Raw genomic sequence first — 21,938 nt, forward strand, 5'->3', positions numbered from 1 at the left:
GACATAAAAAGCAAAAGCAACACAAGATAAAAGTAGATAAATTGGACTTCATCAAAATTTAACAATGTTTTGTTTTAAAAGACAACATCAAAAAGGTGAAAAGGCAGCCCACGGAAAGGATGAAAATATTTGCAAATCATATTTATATAAGACACTTGTATCTAGAATATAAAAGGATCAATTATAACTCTATGATAAAAGGATTTCTTGCTTTAAAAAATGTGAAAAGTATCTAAATAGGTATTCCCCACAGGAAATATGCAAATTGACAATAAGCACCTAAAATGATGTGTAATATCATTTACCATTAGGAAAATGCAACTCTAAATCACAAAGAGCTACCTCTTCACACACATTGGATGTGTATAATTTAAAGATAGGTGGTAATAAGGATTGGTGAGGATGTGTGATGGGGAAACCATTATAGATGAAATGTGGGAATATAAAATGATATAACCAGTTTGAAAAATACCTGATAGTGCCTCAAAAAATTCAATATAGAGCTTTCCACATGACCTGGAAATTTCACTCCTATGCATATATCCAAGAGAAATAAAAACATTATGTCCACACAAAAACTTGTGCAACAGTGTTAACTTTTTGTGTCTGTAACAATGTTTATAGCATTTTGCATAATAGCCAAAAACTAGTAACAAATGCCCATAATCTAATGAATTAATAAAAAAAGTGTAATGTATTCACTTAATAGGACATTATGTATCAACAAAATAAATGAATTCTTGATATATGCTACAACATAAATAAACCTGAAAACATGATGCTACAGAAAAGAAGCCCTGTCACAAAAGACCACAAATTGTATAATTTATAAGGAATGTTCAAATAGAAAATAAAGACAGAAAATACATTATTGATTGCATAGGGCGAGAGGGTAACTAGAGGAAAATGAGAAGTCGCTGCGAATTCACATGAAGTTTCTTTTGGGGTGATGAAAATGTTCTAAACGGATTTGGGTAATGTTTGCACAACTCTATGAATATACTAAAAAATCACTGAATTTCACACTTTAACGACATTAATTACATGGCATACAAATTAGATTTAAACAAAGCTGCTTTAATAAAAAAACAAAAAACATCAACGCAACCTTGCTTATGTTGGCCTTTTTTTTTTTTTTTAAAGGGAAAAAGAGTGTGCATGAGGGAGTGGGGGAGGGACAGAGACAGAGGGAAAGAATCTTAAGCAGGCTGCACATCCAGCATGGAGCCCAACGTGGGTTTCATGTCATGACTCTGTGATCATGATCTGAGCTGAAATCAAAAGTTGGAAGCTTAACCGACTGAGCCACTGAGGCACCCCATGGCTCATTTGTTCTTTTTCTTTCTTTCTTTCTTTCTTTCTTTCTTTCTTTCTTTCTTTCTTTCTTTCTTTCTTCTTTTTCTTCCTTCCTTCCTTCCTTCCTTCCTTCCTTCCTTCCTTCCTTCCTTCCTTCATTCCTCACTCCCTCCCTCCGTTCCTTCCTTCCTTCCTTCCTTCCTTCCTTCCTTCCTTCCTTCCTTCCCTCCCTTCCTTACAAAGACCTACTATACTTCACAATTTACTTATTTATATTGAAGGCTTTCTTTTCCTTAACTGAGTATAACCTTGATATAGGCAGGGATTTTTTAGCCCTACTAAAACCACTGAAAAGGGTAAAGTTGAACAAAAATCAAAATGGCTGCACTGATGCCTCCACAAAACTGGATTTTAAACTAAGTAACCTTTTTCCTCTCCTCTGCAAACCTCCCCTCCTCCCTTCTTAGGAACCCAGTACCAACCCGAGGACCTGACAAACAAGACTGGGAACATATACAAAATTTCTGTCCAAATCAGCTAGATCTACCTTATATTTCCCTATACAATCCCTCTAGCCCATTTCTCTGGGAGGACTTGCAGTTTTTGAAAGCCATAACCTGCTGCAGCCTCCTTTGCCCAGCAAAGCAATAGTTATGTTCCTCTATATCCTGAACTCTGTTTTGACTCAGAAGCATGGGGGGTTAGTTTTCAACGGCACTGTTCTTTTCCACTATGTATTTCAAGAGCATGGAAAGTAAGGGAGAAATAGTCCGGAAATAAGTAAATTTTTGAGATATGGCAACTAAATATAATGTTCCTTTCGAATACGACCCTTAGCACAGAGGGGGAAAGAGTTTTTGTTGGGACAACTAGTGTAACTTAAATGAGATCTGGGATGTTGGTTTCCTGATGAAGCTGTACACCAGAATAAAATGAGAAAGTTCCTTTGTTTTTAAAGTATGCTCTGCATTCAGTACGTAGGCATAACAAAACATCATACTTAGAATATATATTCTATTTCCACAATTCTTTCTCTGTCTATATGGTGAAAGGAAGAAGGAGAAGGAGAGAAGAGACAGAAGAAAAGAGAGAAAAAAAGAGAGAGGAGTAGGAAGGAGTGAGGGAGGATAAGATGCCAATAGTATCTATACTATTATAGTATAATATATAAGTATATATATATATTTTTCACACTAGGCAATTGCAATGATTTTATTCTCTATTTATTTAGTTTTACTTTATTTCAAACAAGACACAGTGTTTTAATAGTAAGCGTGCATATGCATGTGTCTTCCATGCTCTGCATCCTATAAGTTGCTTTCATTGTAAGTTAAGAGAAGTAGAGTTCGCTTCATGGTGACCTTCTTCCTGGGGTCATGTCACTGCTCAGGCCGCAAGCTCCTTGTGCTGGTGCCCGAAGTCTTCAGGGTCCACATGGGTGGGCATGAAGGTGGTTTTCATCATGCGCTCAGCTCTGGCCAGCCGGCCTTCCAGACAGTTGGTCACACAGGGGTCATCCTTGCAGGAGCTCTTCTGGGCAGTGAGGCTGGAGCCCTCAGTCTCCTGCCCCTGCTGCAGCTCACGAGCCTTCATCTGCACATAGTCTTTCACCACTGCAGTTAGTAGGACGCATATTTCATCCTCAGTGAGCGTAGCAGATTCCAGTATGCTATAGTATGCTACCGAAACTATAAGTATGAGGAAAACAGTAAAAGGCAATAATATAATTGTGTGAATGAATTAATTGTACTACATTATAAAGTACAGATATAGGAGTGCAAATAAACAATTGAATGTATGAAACGTTCGTGTTTATGAGAAAAGTTGGAGAATAGAAGGAAAATATAAATTACGCCAATGAGAATATTAAAAGAGAACACTGTAAGATTTTTTTGGTACACGGGTATAATAAAATTGCTAAATTCCACTGGGATTTCAAGGAAAACATTTGCAGGTGATAACTTGATAATGCTCATCAGTATTTCTATTTTATCAGTTGAGCCTTTAATGTGCTTTATATTCAGGGATCCAGGGAAAGAGAAAAATGAAAGGATATTCTCTAACACTTCATCAGAATAAAGATTTATCTGACAAGGGCTCATAAAACCCAGTATAATCATGTGATAGCTTTTATTCCAAAAAGAATATGACACGGATATTCAGCAAAACTTGGTTAAGAAAGATGATTTATCTTATTTTACCATGTCATTTATTTAATTAAATTAGTTTTCTAAGATAAGGAATATAAAAAATTGGAGTTCTTCACATCTTTAAAAAGCAGAGAAGCAGAGATATTGTCCTTCTTCCTTTTCTTCCTCTGATGAATTCTTGGTCATTCTTTAATAATTAACCAGTATTTCTCTTTCTAAGGATTGCCTGGTACTGCCTGACTGAGTTCTCCACGTGCCGCTCCACTGCACATCTCTGTCTAGATCTGAAATGTAGCCCACGCTGCATTTGCTGACAATATTCTCACACTTCTACATTGCAAGCTTCTCAAAGGTGTATAACAGAGATGAGCTCAGACATTAGAATATGACTGGTGCATAGTAGATAACTGAAAACTTGAGAGATGAAAGAATGAAAGAAAAAATGAATAAATCTAACACAATGCTCCACTCATAGTCTTTAAATCAGTAAAGTATGTTGACTGACACTAAATTGAAATATCAGCAGGTAATGCCCCAAAGGGAGATGAAGGCATTACCAACAACTCTCAACTACTCCCATCAAATAGCTCTTTTATTCCGTGAGAGCATACTTGATACTTTGACCTTCTCAGAAAAACACTGCCCTACTGTAACTTAGTTTGATTTGTGGCTTTGTCTCTTGCTGTCTGTTGCTCCAAGATAGGCATTTAAAGTCTAAGACAGAGTAAGGAAAGTAGGGAGGGAGTCATGAAAATTAGGACTGGGTAACAAGCACTGAGGAGGGCACTTGATGGAATGAGTACTGGGTGTAGTACTATATGTTGGCAAATCAAACTTCAATTAAAAAAAAGAAAGAGAATTAGGACATTTATGTTTTTGCTTGTCAACTAAGGAATGCATCTTTTTAAGAAGAAAGAAAGAAAGAAAGAAAGAAAGAAAGAAAGAAAGAAAGAAAAAGAAAGAAAAGAGAGAAAGAGAGAAAGAGAGAAAGAAATATGTACTGGGAGGAGGGAATGGACAAATGACCAGCCATTGAAGGTAAGGTGGAGGTATCAGGGCATGGAGCGTGTCATCCCCTCAGCCTGCTGGCCTCCTCTGGGTCTTCACCATCAGGAACACTTTAGTACAAGAGCTGGTCAACCTGGCACTGTTTTTGGAGCCGTGACCAGACACTGGTTGTCTGGAGACACATCACAACACAGGATATTTAGAGGCTCCTCTGCCTGAAACAACCTTGGTAGAGAAGGTGCAGCTACGCAGTGGATCAACTTGTCCAGTAAGGTCACAAAATAGCTCCCATAGGAGGCAGACTTGAGGTTGTGATAGTTGACATATTTATGAAGGACTGCCTTAAACTTCTCCACTGAGTGTGAAGCCTGCTTGTCCCTCTCTGCCCCCTCATGCTCTCTCTCAGTCAAATAAATAAATAAATAAATAAATAAATAAATAAATAAATAAATAATAAATAAATAAATAAATAAAATATTTTAAAAAATTGTAGTTGTAGGGCTCTTGGGTGTCTAAGTTGGTTAGATGGCCGACTCTGGATTTTGGTTCAGGTCATGTCATGGTCTTAGGGTCCTCAGTGCAAAGTCGGCTTGTCCCTCTTCCTCTGCTCCTCCCCCCACTCATGCTCTCTCTCCCTCTCTCTCTCTCTCAAATAAGTAAACAAAATTTTTAAAAATTATTTTTAGTTGTAATATTGCTTTAAGTATTATTTGCTTAAAACAGGATCATCAGACACGATAAAAACAAAAAATGTCCGCTATTCAGATCTATTAAGGATGCTTAATAAAATAGTCAATTGTAAGATAAACAAAAATCAATACTATTCTCCAACACTGGTCTGAAAAATAATTCAGGCTATATCACAGAAAATGATTCTGAAATCCGAATGATATAAGTGTACAAACATCCAATCATATATTCAAAAAAGAAAAGAAAGTGTGAGCATCTATCTCTCATTAATCAATTAGGACATATTTAAACTAAAACAAATTTTACAGAATGTTAGTTGCATTTTGAGGTGTTACATCACTTCTTAAGTCAGAGACAATGCATAAGAAAAGAAAGTAATGTTTTACAGAGTTAATATTATACAATTTTGTCAATTACTATCTTCTAACATTGTTCCTAATGGTATTTCCACCAGATGAAGGTCTAATTAAGACTATATTGTAAGAGTGTATCACGATTTGGGAAGAAACTGACTCTCTGATGATTAATATTCTGTATTTTTATAGGGGTGTGAGTTATAAGAGTATACACATTTGTGTACAATACAGTACTTAATATCTGTGCTTTTTGCTATATGCAATTTATGTCTTAATTCTTAACAGTCAAAAAATGATGTGGAGAATATGTTAGAAATTTACTACTTCTTGAACTTCTCAACTCAATAGAGCATGTATCAAATTCAGCAACTAAAAAGTCACAGAAATCTAAATTATGAAGGCAAAGGTGATAGATTTCTTATATAGAGTAAATCCCAGTTCTCCCACTTTGTATTAGATTTCTAAAATTAAGGCTTTATTTAGCAACAACGTACCTGTATTGATCTCTGTAGCTTTCTTTTCATGCATAAATAAATAATTAGGTCCCTGATGATGAAAACACATTTTCTATTAAACTAAATTTCTTTGAATAGTAACAATACAACCTTTTATTTTGTGCCTTAAAATGCATATACACCCTGGGTGCAATGTATTAGAAATACGTTTAATTAGAGTCTGGATGTGTATGATTTCAACACTCAAAAGGATGATATTGGTATAATAATAAAAGATAAACCAATTTTAAAATGTTTTCATTTTCAACTCTGTTATATTTAAAGCCACCAGTGAAAACTCCTCTATGCAAAATGAAATATGACAACATGAGATTAAATTAGAATATGAGACACAGAAAAAATGTTTTCAGTTTTGTAAGATTCTTGCATTAGGTGTCAAAACAATATCAGCAAAAATCTTAAATAATGAACAATGTAGATCAAACATGATAAATTGCCTTCCAAAAGAGAATGCTAAGAGAAATGGAAAATAAATTCCCTATGAAAATAAAATGCTGCACATTTAAAGAGAAAACACTGTCATCATAGTACAACTTTAATGTCATCTCTGTAATTTCACATATCATGCTGATAGATGGCATATGATATTTGACATGGCAAAAATTTCAAAGATTCCTAGAATATAATATTGTAACGAAAACTGAGGTAAGCTGCCTTGCTAAGCCAAAACATTTTAGTTTCAAAGAATTCAAATAAACAAAACTATTCTAGAACATATTATTTTAATTAAACTAATATAAATAAATTAGGATGAACTGAAAATTTGCTAATTTGGTCATATTTGTGGAAAATATGTTTTATATAAACTAAAAGATTTTATTTTCAACTATGTGTCTTTTGATCAATAAATGGCTAATTGCTTAACTTCTCAGAGCACCTAAATAAGTAGATGTTTTAAATGTGCCCAGAGGCTTGTATTTTATTGAGTAATTGGTGAGGAACAACATGAGAAATTAGTCAGATACATGTTTGTATTTTTTCTTCTTTACTTCCTTATACCTTTGGGCACGCCGTTACTTATCTCAAAGACTGTGATTTTGAGTACATAAAGTAGAAATAGCAATTTTTATTTCATAGAGTTGATCAAAATATCAAGTGAGAAATATGTAAAGGTTTAGGCAAGTGCCTGGCTAGTAATAGTAGATCCATAAACGCTTATGTCCTTTACCTTTTTTATTTTTTAAAAATATGTAATCATTGAAAATGCTTGTTGTACATGTTTTTAATATTGTGAATATACTTAAATTTTCCTTCAATACTATAGTTCTAGAGTTTAGTTAAGCTTAAGTTATATCAACAAAAAATATATTATAGATAATAGATATCATAAGGCATGGAAAGCCAGTCAACATAAAAGACATTTATGCAGCATTTGCAATATTGGAATTCTATTCCTTCATTATATTTTTATGACAACTTTTTCATCAAAAATGGGATTAAGGGATGCCTGGGTGGCTCAGCGGTTGAGCTTCTGCCTTCAGCTCAGGGTGTGATCCCAGGATCCAGGATCGAGTCCCACATTATCAGGCTTCCTACAGGGAGCCTGCTTCTCCTTCTGCCTGTGTCCCTGCCTCTCTCTCTCTTTCTCTCTCTGTGTTTCTCAAGAATAAATAAATCTTTTTTTTTTTAAAAGGAGGGGATTAAAATGTCATAAGGTAAAGTCATGCCATTTAATATCAATATTTACACTTGAAAAGTGTCACAGCACAGTAAAGTGCTTTAATTCATGGACAATATCCGCCCCTAGAATATCTAATACTAAACATTACCAAGTTATTTCAGGTTGTTGCGTTATTATAATCCTGAAGACCCCTAGTAATTTATTTCATAAGTTTTTATGTTCCTTTAAGATTCACCTCTGAGTTGTGATTAAACTATGCTTATCATTCTATTTTTGATACTATGATACATAATGATTTAAAACTAATATTTTCCACAGAATCGCTTATATAGAGAACTGGTTCGATAAGGTACATTTATATAAAATGTGCATTTGCTTCAGTTGATTAAAGAACTCAATATAGATTATATCCTTTCATACCTCCTCAATTTTCATTTGTAACTGAGATCTCCTAAACGAGTAAGGAATATAATTTAAGTAGAAGAAAAAATTGTTCAATAGCAATTTCGCAGATATAAAGATGATCATTTATACTTCCACTGATATTTCTTCCATCCAGATAAGTAGGCTCAACTAATCCCTTTGTCTTTTTAAAATATCTTTTAAAAAGCATTTTGAGATACACAGGGAAGTTCTTTCAAATAGAATTATCATCTATAATTTAATTGTAAGTTTACTTTTGAAAATGATAGCAGTTTTATTTTTTTCCCAGATCTTTTTTTTTAATTTTAGAGAAAGAAAGTGCACAAATGGGGGGAGGGGCAGGGAGAGGGACAAGAAGACTCCCTGTTGAACTCCAAGCCCAACCTGAGGCTTGACCCCATGACCTGAGATAGAACCTAAGCTGAAATCATAAGTCCACTGTTCAACCAAATGAGCCACCCAGCCACCCTAAAAGGAGATTTTCTTATCTAATTTGTCATTTTCATTTAACTTTTTGAAATATGCAGATTATGATAGCTTTCTTAAAATACACTGATGTATGAATGATATTAAGAAGTTCTAATTCTTACATTTTTTGAGAAAAATGAGTAAGAATTATTTTTGTTAAAATGTTTTCTTACAAACAGATGAACATAGCAGAAAAAGAGAGGGGGGGGGCAAATCATAAAACAGTCTCTTTATAGAGAACAAACTGAGGGTTGTTGGAGCAGAGGTGGGTGGGAGATGGGCTAGCAGGTAACGGGTACTGAGAAGGGCACTTGTGATGATCACTGGGTATTATATGTAAGTGATGAATCACTAAATTCTACTCCTGAAACTAATATTACACTACCTGTAAACTTACTGGAACTTAAATGAAAACATTGAAGCAAAAAATTAATTAATTAATTAATTAATTAATGTTATTTAAAAATTTTTTTGTTAAAGATTTCTTTATTTATTTATTCATGGGAGAGGGAGAGAGAGGCAGAGACACAGGCAGACGGAGGAGAAACAGGCTCCATGCCAGGAGCCTGATGCAGGACTAGATCCCAGGGCCCTGACACAGGACTCGATCCCAGGACCAGAATCACACCCTGAGCCAAAGGCAGATGCTCAACTGCTGAGCCACCCAGGCATCCCAATTAATTTAAATTAAATACTTTATTTAAAATTATTTTCTGCAGGAAAGAAAAAGCTTCAGAAATATTATAGGAAATGTTCAACTTTTTTAATGCACATACGCAGATAACTAAATGCCATCAGGTAAGAGTGGTTTTTAAAAAGACTGTCAAATATTAAAGGATTTAGCACACTAAAAATAGAATCAATGTGATAAACAATACGATACACTTAACCTGCCGTGTCTCACATTACATAGTGAAAACTCTTGATTACAAGCTTGTTTTAACAGATTGTGACACCTTCCACTGGAATGTGTATGTAGCGTATGTAAAGACAAAAGAAGCAGGAGTTCAAAAAAGAAGTTTCATGCATTTTGAGTGTATTCATACACATTACATTTACTACATCAGAGGATTTTGTTTTCTGCTTCATGAAGAGAGAATTACACAAGCTGTTTCCAGTAGTTCATAGGGATACCAAAAAGATAAAATAATTAATGCATGTCAAGGGGCATTGTAAATTGATAATTGATGGAAATATAAGATGATGCTCTTTCTAATATACCATATTCATCATCATCATCATCATCATCATCATCATCATCATCATCCATAAGTAGATTCCAGTGTAAATCTAAACATAAAATTGATTTCTAATGCTTTCTTAGGGTAGTTTTCAGAATTTATTCCCAGTTGATGTTGGAGTATCTTAGCACCAGGAACCCACTAAGAATGGAAAGGTACAGTGTCCAAACTTGTTGATAATTCTCAGTTTTCTACGACCTACAAAAAGGCAGAATTTTATTCTGTTTTCCATTATGTTTTTAGCCCTTTGGGTTTAAAGTTATCATAAGTCTCTCCTGCTTTTACAAACCAGCTGGACACAATGATTAGAATGACTTTTAAACCAACTCTAGCCTGAGGGAAAATTTTAAACTGCTACTGTAGAACACAATACTTGATACCAAGCAGGAAACAACACTATTCCTATGGTGAAGAACTACAAAGCATGTTAAAATACCATAGAAAAATGCAATTTTAAAATATAAATGTGGAAAATTGGGTCCTTTATTATTGTAAATAGACTACTTTATAGCAATAACCATTTCTGCTAGAAGTAAAATAAATGCTAAGTAATATTTCATTACTTTCATTCATTCATTCACTCATTCTTTCAAAGAAATTTATTGATCACTTATATTAGCTTTATGGACTACTACTCACATACTGTAATAGACCTTTTCCTCTTGTTCAATGAAGAAAACCAAAAATCATACTAACATGAGGCAAGGGATCTGATTGAAATATGTTCAATATATATAGAAACAAAGAGGAGAAACTCCAACATAAAGGCCCAAAAGGCTAATAAACAATGAGGTTATTAAATTCAGTATAAAAGCATTGTGACACATATGAAAAACAAAAACAAAAAGAGAGCCCCAAAATACCTGAAGCACACATTGAAAGAATTGAAAGGATAAATAGTTTCAAGATAACAATTGCAAACTTCAATACATAACTTTGAGTAATGGATACAACATCTATAGATAAAAGACTAATAAGGAAATTAAGGGCTTGGACAATATAAAAGATGAGCTGCGTCTAACAAATATATATATTTCCAGTCAGAAATAGCAGGATACTCATTATTTTTAAATACACATGGAATGTTCTCCAGGAGAGACCATGTTAAGCCACAATACAAATCTCAATAAATTTAAAAATATTTAAATTATACAAAGTGTTTTCCAAGACCACAAGAGAAGAAATCAAGAAATCAATAAACAGATATGTGGAAATTAGACAACAAATTATTAAACAATGAATGAAGCAAAGAAGAAATAAAAAGATCCAGAAAGACAAATGAAAATGAAAACACGGCATACCAAAACTCAAGGGATGCAATGAAGACAATATTTTCTGAGAAATTTAGATCTGTCAATGTCTACATTAAGAAAAGAAAAACATTGGGACACCTGGGTGGCTCAGTGGTTGAGTGTCTATCTTTGGTTCAGGTCTTGATCCTAGAGTCCTGGGATCGAGTCCCACATTGGGCTCCCTGCAAGGAGCCTGCTTTTCCCTCTGCCTATGTCTCTGTCTCTCTGTGTCTCTCATGAATAAATAAATAAAATCTTTACAAAAAAAAAAAGAAAGAAAAACATCAAATCAATAATCTAATGTTATGCCTTGTGGAACTAGAAAAAGAAGAATCAACAAAAGCCAGAAGATAAAAGAATAATAATAAAGATTGTAAAAAAGTGAAATACAAAATAGAAAAAAAAATGAATCAATAAAACCAAAAGCTGGTTCTTCCTAAAGATCAACAGAATTGACAAACCTTCAGCTAATCTGACAGAGGAAAAAAGAAAGAAGATGGAAATGACTAAAACCAGAAATGAAAGTGGGGTTATTACTATTAAACTATTACTATTAACTAACTAAACTATTACTATTATTACTATTAAAAATTATAAAGTGTTTAGAATTAAATAATTCTAAAAACAGTTTTATATTGACAAATAACCTAGATATATTAGATAAATTTCCAGAAAGACAAACTCAACAATAAATAGAAATTCCCAGCATCCTATAACAAATAAGCAGTTGAATAAGTAACCAAATACATCAAATCCAAGTCCAGGAATGGATAGCTTCATTGGCAAATGCTTCCACAAATTTAAAGATGAATTAACAACATCCTCTTCAAACTCTTCAAAAAAAAAAAAAAAAAAAGGCGGGAGCTCTTCCTAACTCATTCTATAAGGTTTGCATTATTCTAATATGAAGCTATAAAGAAACTGCAAGAAAAGAACATTACAGACTAATAACCTTTATGAATAAAAAATGCAAAAATTCTCAACAGAATTTGGCAAAATAAATTCAATAGCATACTAAGAGGATTATAGATCATGACCAGGTGCAATTTATCCCAGGGATGCAAGTAGTTCTACATGAAAATATGACCAATATAATCTCTATTCATAAATGACATAATTCTATTATACAATACCTAAGGAATTCACAAAAAAAGATTCTAGAGCTAATAAAACAAAGTAATCAAAGTTGCCAAGTACTATAGCAACAGAAAAATCAATTGTGTTTGGAATCACAATAAATATATTTGAAAAAGATATTCAGTAAACAATCCCATTTACAATTGCATCCAAAGGGACAAAATAACTAGTGTTAAAAGTAACAAAGGATGGGTAAATCTTGTATAAGGAAAACTGGAAACAAAACAAAACAAAACACTGCTGAAAGAAAATTAAGAGGGAGGTGACATCAGCAAGCTAGTGGAATAGGAGGCTTTAGTTGGTTAAGCCATGCATTTTTGGTACTTTGTTACAAAAACCCTGGAAAACTAATACAACTGTAAACTAATGTAACTGACATATATAGAACATTCCACCCAACTGTAACAGAATACACACTCTTCTCAAGTACCCAAGAAACATTCTCCAGATTAGACTGTTAGGCCACAAACAATCCTCAATAGGTCTTAAAAGCTAGAAGCTAGTGTACCTGGGTGGCTCAGTGGTTGAGCGTCTGCCTTTGGCTCAGGTCCTGATCCTGGGGTCCTGGGATCGAGTCCCGCATCAGGCTCCCCACAGGGAGCCTGCTTCTCCTTCTGCCTATGTCTCTGCCTCTCTCTCTGTGTCTCTCATGAATAAATAAATAAATCTTAAAAAAAAAAAAAAGCTAGAAGCTAGAAATCAGTAAGGTGAGGAAAATCTAAAAATTCACAAATATGTGGAAGTTAAGAAACAGAGTCAACAGTAAAGTGCAAAGGCAAAAAAATCCCCACAATTAGATACTGCAGAAAAAAACATTTGACAAAATCTAACATACTTTCGTTACACAAAAAATTCAGACAACTAGGAAGAGAAGAGAACCCCTCAACATGATTAAATGTATTTATTAAAAATCCACCATAACATTGTGAATTGTGAACTGAACAACATTGAAAATGTGTAAATTATACTGAATGTTCACTTTAAAATGGTTGCCTTTATGTTATGTGCATTTCATCTCAATTCTTAAAAAAGGACAAGATAAAAATTTACATTTTTATCTTTATCCTGAAATTTGTGGAGTTCCTAAGTGTTCTAGAAGTACGGCATTAACCAAAACATTCAAATATAGGAGTCATGGCTTATGATGAAATGCAGGAAACTATGCTCCTCTTCATCCGTATCATTATTGAGAATCTGCATGTTTCCTGACAACTTTTATTTGATATTTTCATTTTCATAAATACAGAATGAGTTCGTAGAGCATTCATTCCCTTATATCATATATATTTTATTGTCTATTCAATTTTTCGTTTATCATGTTTGTCATATATATATTTATATATTTTTATATATAGATATATATTTTTATATATAATATAAATAGAATAAATATATATGAGATATATATATGAGATATATATATCTCATATATATATGAGATATATATAAATATATATATAATTATATATATATATATAAGAGAAAGTCACATTTCTTCTTCTACAGTATATATAGATTGCATAACTTTGTCTTTGATAACCAGATGTTGAACATATTGGGCAAGAAATATTAGGTATTAATATAGCATATTAAATTTACAGATTTAGGGATTTACTAGAGAAAATAATGTTTATAACCAGTGACAAATGATGAGATGCAATAAACTTCTGAGAAAAAAGTCTATGCAAATGGTTATTCTACAAGGACAGTCACCTGTAGGTGGGCATCTTCCTAACTTTCTTGTTTGTTGTTTTTCCCAGTGATTCTGGTTCTGTTATATTATGTAATTATCTTCGAGGATGATAGCAAATTAGGAGGAAAATGGGAAGGCATTTTAACGATACATCTTCAATGATACTAAGATTGTAAAAGCATCCTCCCCATACTCAGATTTTATAGGAGATACAGATTTCTTCCATCATGCCGGTAGATAACGAATTATCAGTAATTATTTTTCTAAAATGCTGTGATCTAAATTGGCCAATGTTTTCTGTATGTTGTCTGAGATGCCACATTGGAAATTAGAATTCCAGGTAATTAACATAGAAATTTACTCTTCACTATATATTAAAATATAAATGATATACATACTACATCTATATCTATAACCATATCTATATCTACATACACACCTATGTATGTATATGCTGTAAACAGCGTATACACATATATATGTATGGTATGTGGTATATATATGGATATGAGATATATATATTATATATACATTTGTAATATATGTGTGTATATATACTAGATACACACTATCTGAGAGATTGATGAGGTAACAAATAATAATGTAGATGTACCAGAGAAAATAATCCAGGGGATTTTTCTTATTTTGTATAAATCTATACATAGTGTACATCTTGAAAAAATGTAGGAAAATATGCTTTGATTTTAAGTAATCTCCACATCCAACATGGGGCTCAAATTCATGACCCTGAGATCAAGAGTCGGATGCTCTACTGGCTGAGTCAGCCGGCATCCAAAGATAGTTTTTTACCCATGAGAAAATTTGGCAAATTTTGTACAAAGTACTCTTTAAATATTTATGAGAACTACTTTAGCAATATATTTGATGAACAAATTACTTGGGAAGGGGTACATGGATGACTCAGTTGCTTAAGCATCTAACTCTTAACTGCAGTTCAGGTCATGAACTCAGGGCCCTGAGATTAAGCCCCACATTGGGCTCTCCCTCACAGTGGGGAGTCCGGTTGAGATCGTCTCTCTCCCTCTGTCTCTTTGCCTCTCCTTCCTCTAAAATAAAGAAAAAAATCTTTAAAAAAATTACCTAGGGAATAATAATAAACATTGAAATGTATATTATAGCTTGTCTAATAAAAGAGGGAAATATAAAATATAAAGCATATCTATACTCCATAAGTTGCATTTTTCTCCTTATTTAAAGTTTCAGCTGATATCTTAGGAATAAATGTATGAAACATTAAACAATTATAAAATTAAAATGTTCATTCTTGCACACTTAATTATTTCAGTAAACAAAAGCAGCATTTCATGAATCACAACTTCTGCAAATATATTACAAATGTCCCAAAGTAATTGATTGGTTTCATATGAGTAGATGTTTCACCCAACTAAGTGAGGAGTTTTTCATGCTATCTGAATTTTGCTTGTGGGGTTTAAAAGAAAATGGCATTGAACAAACTGCATTCTTCCAGTCTCAACACCATTAGAATAATGTATTTAAGAGTAATAAATCACATAATACCTGAACAAACAATAGGGGGAAGCATACATACAGACAACACACACCTATCCATGGCTAGCACCGTCACAATAGTCACACTGGATATGTTTTCCTTCTTGCTATTCAAGATTGACCCATTCACCTTGCTCTTAACTTCTACTCCTAATTTCTACTGTGTCCCAGTACTTTTATTTATCATTTTCTGCTTCCAATATTTAATTTCTCTATCTTCAGTGACTACTCGCAGAAGGCCTGTAACATGTTTCAAACTTTATAAAACTAATGACCCAATGAGCAAATACAAAACAAAACAATAAACAAACAACTTTTTTTTTTTTTAAGAAGACTTCTTTGGGGCACCTGGGTGGCTCAGTCGGTCAAGTGTCTGCCTTCAGCTCAGGTCATAATCCTGGAGTTGAGATAGAGCCTCACATTGGGCTCTGCTCAGTGGGGAGTCTGCTTCTCCCTCTGCCCCTCACCTTGCTTCTGCTCTCACTCTCTCGTGCTTTCTGTCAGATAAATAAAATATTTTTAAAAAATTATTTATTTATTTATTTATTTATTTATTTATTTATTTGGGGGATGTGAATTGGGGGAGGGGCAGAAGGAGAGGGAGAGAAATCTCAGGCAGACTCCCTGCTGAGTGGGGTGCCCCACACAGGGCTTGATCTCAGGACCTTGAGATCATGACCTAAGCCACAAATCAAGAGTCTGAAGCCTAATCAACTGACACCCAGGACCCCCCCCCCCACACGACAAGCAACTTTTGACACTTCATCTCCCTTTAAGGTCCACAGACGTTACCTCTATTTCTTCTCCTGTCATTCAGTTCTCAACCCATCAGAACATAAGGACATATTCTTTTTATATGGAATATAATCTCTTAATGAAGGTTAGAACTGAGATGTGGGACTGAACACACACACCAAATGGAAAGTTTCTGGAGCAAATCTATGTTAGCTATAATCCATCTATTACCCGTGCACATACTTATAGTGACAGAAAGACATGCACTTTTTCCTGGGTTGACAGAGGTGGTAGAAAAAGAATGGTGTCTTTTCTAAAAAGTAAAATAAAAGCCAAAAGGTATATGCTATTGGTAAAAATGCTAATTCTCAATATTTTTCAAATTGTCTAGGTAGAAGAAAATATTTCTTCAATGTACCACAACCATTACTTTTTTAAAAATATAGTAAAAGGCAATATAGAAAAATAAAAGCCATATAGAATAAAAACTCTTAATATAGTCAACAGACACAAAATTATCACATTAAAATGTTAGAAAACATAAATTCTTATGCTCAATTTTGGTACTTACATCAGTGTATGACAGTTCGCATATCAGCTTAGGCCAAAAACCACTGCTCTCTAATGGCGCTGTTCAGACCTTTTTTTTTTTTTTTTTCCTCATATGTGACTACCCATTGTAATGCAAGGGGATTAAAGAAGAAATATGAGGTCTAAGTTCCATGAGTTGGAGACATCAACATCTCACTTTCTTAATGGATATAACAACCAGATAGAATACCAAAAATAAATGGAAGGCTCAAACAAAACTACAAGCCAACTAAACCTAACCGATGTCTATATAATGCTCTACCTCAAAACACAAGGATACACATTCACCTGCACTAAAGTCCACATGAGATAGTCTTCAGAAGAAATCATACCGTATATAACCCATAAAATAAGTCTCAACAAATTTAAAAGAATTGAAAGCATATATATTTATTCATAACTGAATAAAATTTAAAATAATTGAACGACAATCAGGAAATTAATGATATATGATTTTTAAAAAGATTTTATTTATTTATTCATGAGAGACAAAGAGAAAGAGGCAGAGACATAGGCAGAGGGAGAAGCAGGCTCCATGCAGGAAGCCTGATGTGGGACTCGATTCCCGGGCCCTGGGATCCCGCCCTGAGCCAAAGGCAGATGCTCAATCACTGAGCCCCCCAAGCATCCATGATATGTGATTTTTAAACATGTTTCTAAATTATCGATGAATTACAGATGAAATATAAAAGTAAATTAGAACATACTTTGAGATGAATGAAAATGAAGACAACATACCAAAATTTGAGAGTCACTCAAGCATTGTTCAGATACAATAGCTATACAGTATGGAAAAAGAACAAAGTTGTAGGACATCTCAATTTCAAAACTTCCTCACCGATGCTACCTCATCTCTTTTTTTTTTTTATAATAGCAATCCTAATAGGCATGAGGTACTATGTCATTGTGATTCTCAATTGCATTTCACTGATGATTAGTGATGTTATCTTTTTTTTTTTTTTTTTTTTTGAGAGAGAGAAAGGAGACAGAAAGAGAGAGAAGGAGCAGAGGGAAAGGGAGAGAGAGAATCTTAAGTAGGCTCCACACTCAGCAGGAAGCCTTACATGGGTCTTGATCTCACCACCCTGAGATCATGACCTGAGTCGAAATCATGAGTCAGATGCTTAACTGAATGAACCACTCAGGTTCCCCAATATTGAGGATCTTTTTATATACCTATTGGCCCTTTGTATGTTTTCTTTGGAAAATTATTCATTGCTTTGCCCATTTTTGATGGAGTTATTTTGTCATTGGGTTATATGAGCTCCTTATATATTTTCAGTATTAAACCCTGATTTCAGATGAGTTTTACAAATATTTTCTTTCCCATTTCTGTAGGTTGTGTTTTCATTTTGTTGATTGTTGCCTTCATTGTACGGGTTTCTCTTTGAGTGTTGCCCCCCCCCCCGTTTTTTGTTTTTTATCACCTGTGCTTTGGGTTACATGACCTAACAATTTAGGTATGTTCCCAAGAGAACTGAAAATTTATGCCTATGTGAACACTTGAACATGATTATTCATAATAAACAAAAAGTAGAAATAACCCAAAAATCTGTCAATAGAGGGATGTGTAAAAAAGGGGGATTTTTCCATACAATGGAATATTATTCAGCCATAAAAGGGAAGTATTGATACATGATACTCCTTGGATATTTGTAAGTATTTTCCTATGAAATTGAAGCCAGCACAGAAGATCACATATTGAATAATCAAACCAGAGTAATCAAATACATAGAAAAAGTGCATTAGAAGTTACCTCCAGGCATTGGGAGGAGGGAAAAACTGAAAAGTGAGTGATAATGAATATGGGCTTTTTGAGAGGGATAATGAAAATATTTTCCAGTTAGATAATGGTGATAATTGCATACCTTTGTGAATATACTAATAAGCACCGAAATGTACATTTTTAAAGGTTCAGTTTTGTTATCTGACTTATATTACAATTTAATAAAACGAGCAAAGAAAGTGAAAAAGAAAATAAGAATCATATAGATTTACACTAAAACTAGAGCAAAAACAGCAATTTTAACCACAACAATGAAAACAAAGAAAAAATTTGAGACAGAATAACTAGCTGCCATATATAAACCTTGTTTATATCACCATCAAAACAAATGAACACTAAAAGGCATTTTGGGGCAATTACAGAAATTTTAATATTGCTACTAATTAGTTGATGCAGAATAATTTTTGTAAATTTATTTCACTATGATAATGATATTGTAGTTATGTAAGAAAATGTCCTTATTTTCCGAATTTTATATTGAAGTGTTTAGTGATGAAATGTCATGATATCTTGGATTTGCTTTAAAATACTTCAATGAGGGATCCCTGGGTGGCGCAGCGGTTTGGCGCCTGCCTTTGGCCCAGGGCGCGATCCTGGAGACCCGGGATCGAATCCCACGTCGGGCTCCCAGTGCATGGAGCCTGCTTCTCCCTCTGCCTGTGTCTCTGCCTCTCTCTCTCTCTCTGTGACTATCATAAATAAATAAAAAAAAAAATACTTCAATGAAAAGAGAAAAAAAAGGAATAAGCATTCAAAAATATAAGTAATTCTTAAGCGTAGATGATGTACACATGATGGTTCATTTTAGCATTGTCTCTTCTTTTATGTTTGAGGATATTCTTTATAAATTTTTTTTTTCATTTATGAAATTTTAGAAAGTGAAAGAATGCTAAACTCTTGGGGTTTATTATATAGAAATTTCCATAAACGACAGTATGTTTGTTGTTTTAAGATTCTATAGTATCTATCATATATGTAAATAATTATTACAAAAAAATAAAAACAAAGTAGAATAAATAGCCTTGATCTTAACGTTGCTCATTCATAAAGCACAAATAAACACTGTCCCTTGGAAGCGACACAACACTTAAAATAGAGATCCAGTCTTAGTTCACTGATTTTAATAGCTCATTCTTTATATTCAGCATTACCATGCTTTGTTTTATAATGGCTTATATATCAGCCTTAGGATTTTAGTATTATTTGATTAGAACTTCACTTCTAAATGCATGTCATTTTTAGACTTATCACTTCAATTCTGTGCCTCAGTTTTCATTTGTACATTTGTTCCTGACAGAAATATTCTGAAGTTACACACACTCTTTGAGGACAAATGACAGTTATTACTGCCTTATTGATATTATGTCCCACATTTAGTATATCTGAAAAGTGTACCAAATTTCTGAGATTAGGTTGAAAGTAGTTTATAAAGGTAAGTTAAACTTTCCTTTCATGTTGGGAAATGCTTTTTATTAAAACACACTAGTCTTTTCTTTCTTTATTTGTTTTTTAGGTGTCAAAGTTCTGATTGCTTGGAAAATGTCTTTATCATAAAAATAGATGCTCAGATACTAGCATGAAATTGTATGCAAGATATTCTCTTCAGTAATGTCAAGCAATCAAAAGAAATGATTACTTCTCTCAAGGGCTGCAAAAGGCCTTTAACCCCTTTCTTTTTGTAACATTCACTTGAACTACAGTTTATTCTTTTATCTGTTATTAGTTTTTCTTCAAATGACATCAAATAGACCTTTTCCACATCACCATAATACCTCAATTCATTCTTCCAACAGAACTGAGAAAGTCTGTAAACTTTGCCTCTTCCTGTCTCTAGCTTTTCTGTCAAAGTAAAACATTTGCTCCATGGTGTTAGAGATAGTCCCATAAGTCTTAACAGTTTATGTGCATAAAATCTTGTAAGACTCTAATATGACATCAAAAAAGAGAGGTGAATCACTAACCCAAGCATACATGTGTATATTTATATAATATAAATATATAAAATATAAAAACATATATAATATATTATATAGTATATGTAAAATATATAAATATATAAAATCACTGAGAGTTGTTTAAAAAGTATGTTTAAAACTCAGCATGATAAAATATGCTAGGCACTGACACATATATTAAATTTTTTATCGAGTTAGCATTTCATTTCAATATAATATCATCAATAACACTGAGAAAATGACCCAATGGTGAGATTTTTATCATTATTATTATTATGAGAAAATTGGAAGCAATGCAATCAGAAATCCCTGTTATATTCAAATAGAGTAAAATGCCCAACCTATGAAAAGTTATTTTTTTCTTTTTTTAAAATTTAAATTCAATTAATTAACATATAGTATGTTATTGGTTTCAGAGGTAGTGGTCAATGATCTATCAGTCTTATCTAATACCCAGTGCTCATTACACCATGTGCCCTCCTTAATGTCCATTACCCAGTTACCGAATCCCCCAACCCCTTTCTTCCAGCAACCCATAGTTTATTTCCTATAATTAAGTCTCTTATGGTTTGTCTCTCTCTCTAATTTTGCCTTGTTTTATTTTTTCCTCTCTTCCTCACGATCCCCTGGTATGTTTCTTAAATTCCACAAATGAGTTAGATCATATAATTTTCTCTGATTCACTTATTTGCTTAGCATAATATCCTCTAGTTCCATCCATGTCATTGCAAATGACAAGATTTCTTTTTCTCTTTCTTTCTTTCTTTCTTTCTTTTTTTCTTTCTTTCTTTCTTTCTTCTTTTCTTTTCTTTTTTTTTTTTTTTTGGTGGCCAAGTATTATTCTACTGTTTATATGTATATACATATCACATCTTTTTATCCATTCATCTGTTCATGGACATCTGGGTTCTTTCCATAGTTTAGCTATTGTGGACATCGCTGCTGTAAACATCAGGGTGTAGGTGCCCTTTTGGATCACTACATTTGTGTCTTTGGGGCAAATACTCAATAGAGCAATTACTGGGTCATAGGGTAGCTATATTTTCAACCCTTTGAAGACCTCCACACTATTTTCCAGAGTGGCTGCACCAGTGGCAATCCCACAGCAGTGTAGGAGGGTTCCCCTTTCTCCAAATCCTCCCCAACATCTGTCTTTTCCTGAGATGTTAATTTTAGCCATTCTGACTGGTGTGTATTGGTATCTGATAGTGGTTTTGATCTGTATTTCCCTAATGCTGAGTAACGTTGAACATTTTTTCATGTGTCTGTTGGCCATTTGTAGATCTTTGGATAAATGTCTGTTCATGTCTTTTGTCCATTTCTTCATTGGATTATTTGTTCTTTGGGGGTTGAGTTTGCTAAGTTCTTTATAAATTTGGATACTGATCTTTTATTGAATGTCATTTGCAAATGTCTTGTCCCATTCTATCAGTTGTCTTTTGGTTTTGTCA

The 21,938-nt window shown here is 33.5% G+C and overlaps 1 protein-coding gene across 1 annotated transcript in view; it reads right to left on the minus strand.

Annotated features, from left to right (window-relative positions):
- Positions 1-2,682: 2,682 nt before the first annotated feature.
- Positions 2,683-21,938, minus strand: part of LOC112928090 (calcitonin receptor-stimulating peptide 2-like) — a 60,784-nt gene continuing 41,528 nt past the window's right edge. The window contains exon 2 of the mRNA XM_072760461.1: positions 2,683-2,984. Within this exon, the coding sequence (XP_072616562.1) occupies positions 2,683-2,984 (302 nt within the window). The remainder of the gene's footprint in view (positions 2,985-21,938) is intronic.

Source organism: Vulpes vulpes, chromosome 6 (genome assembly GCF_048418805.1).
Source record: "Vulpes vulpes isolate BD-2025 chromosome 6, VulVul3, whole genome shotgun sequence".
NCBI lineage: Eukaryota > Metazoa > Chordata > Mammalia > Carnivora > Canidae > Vulpes > Vulpes vulpes.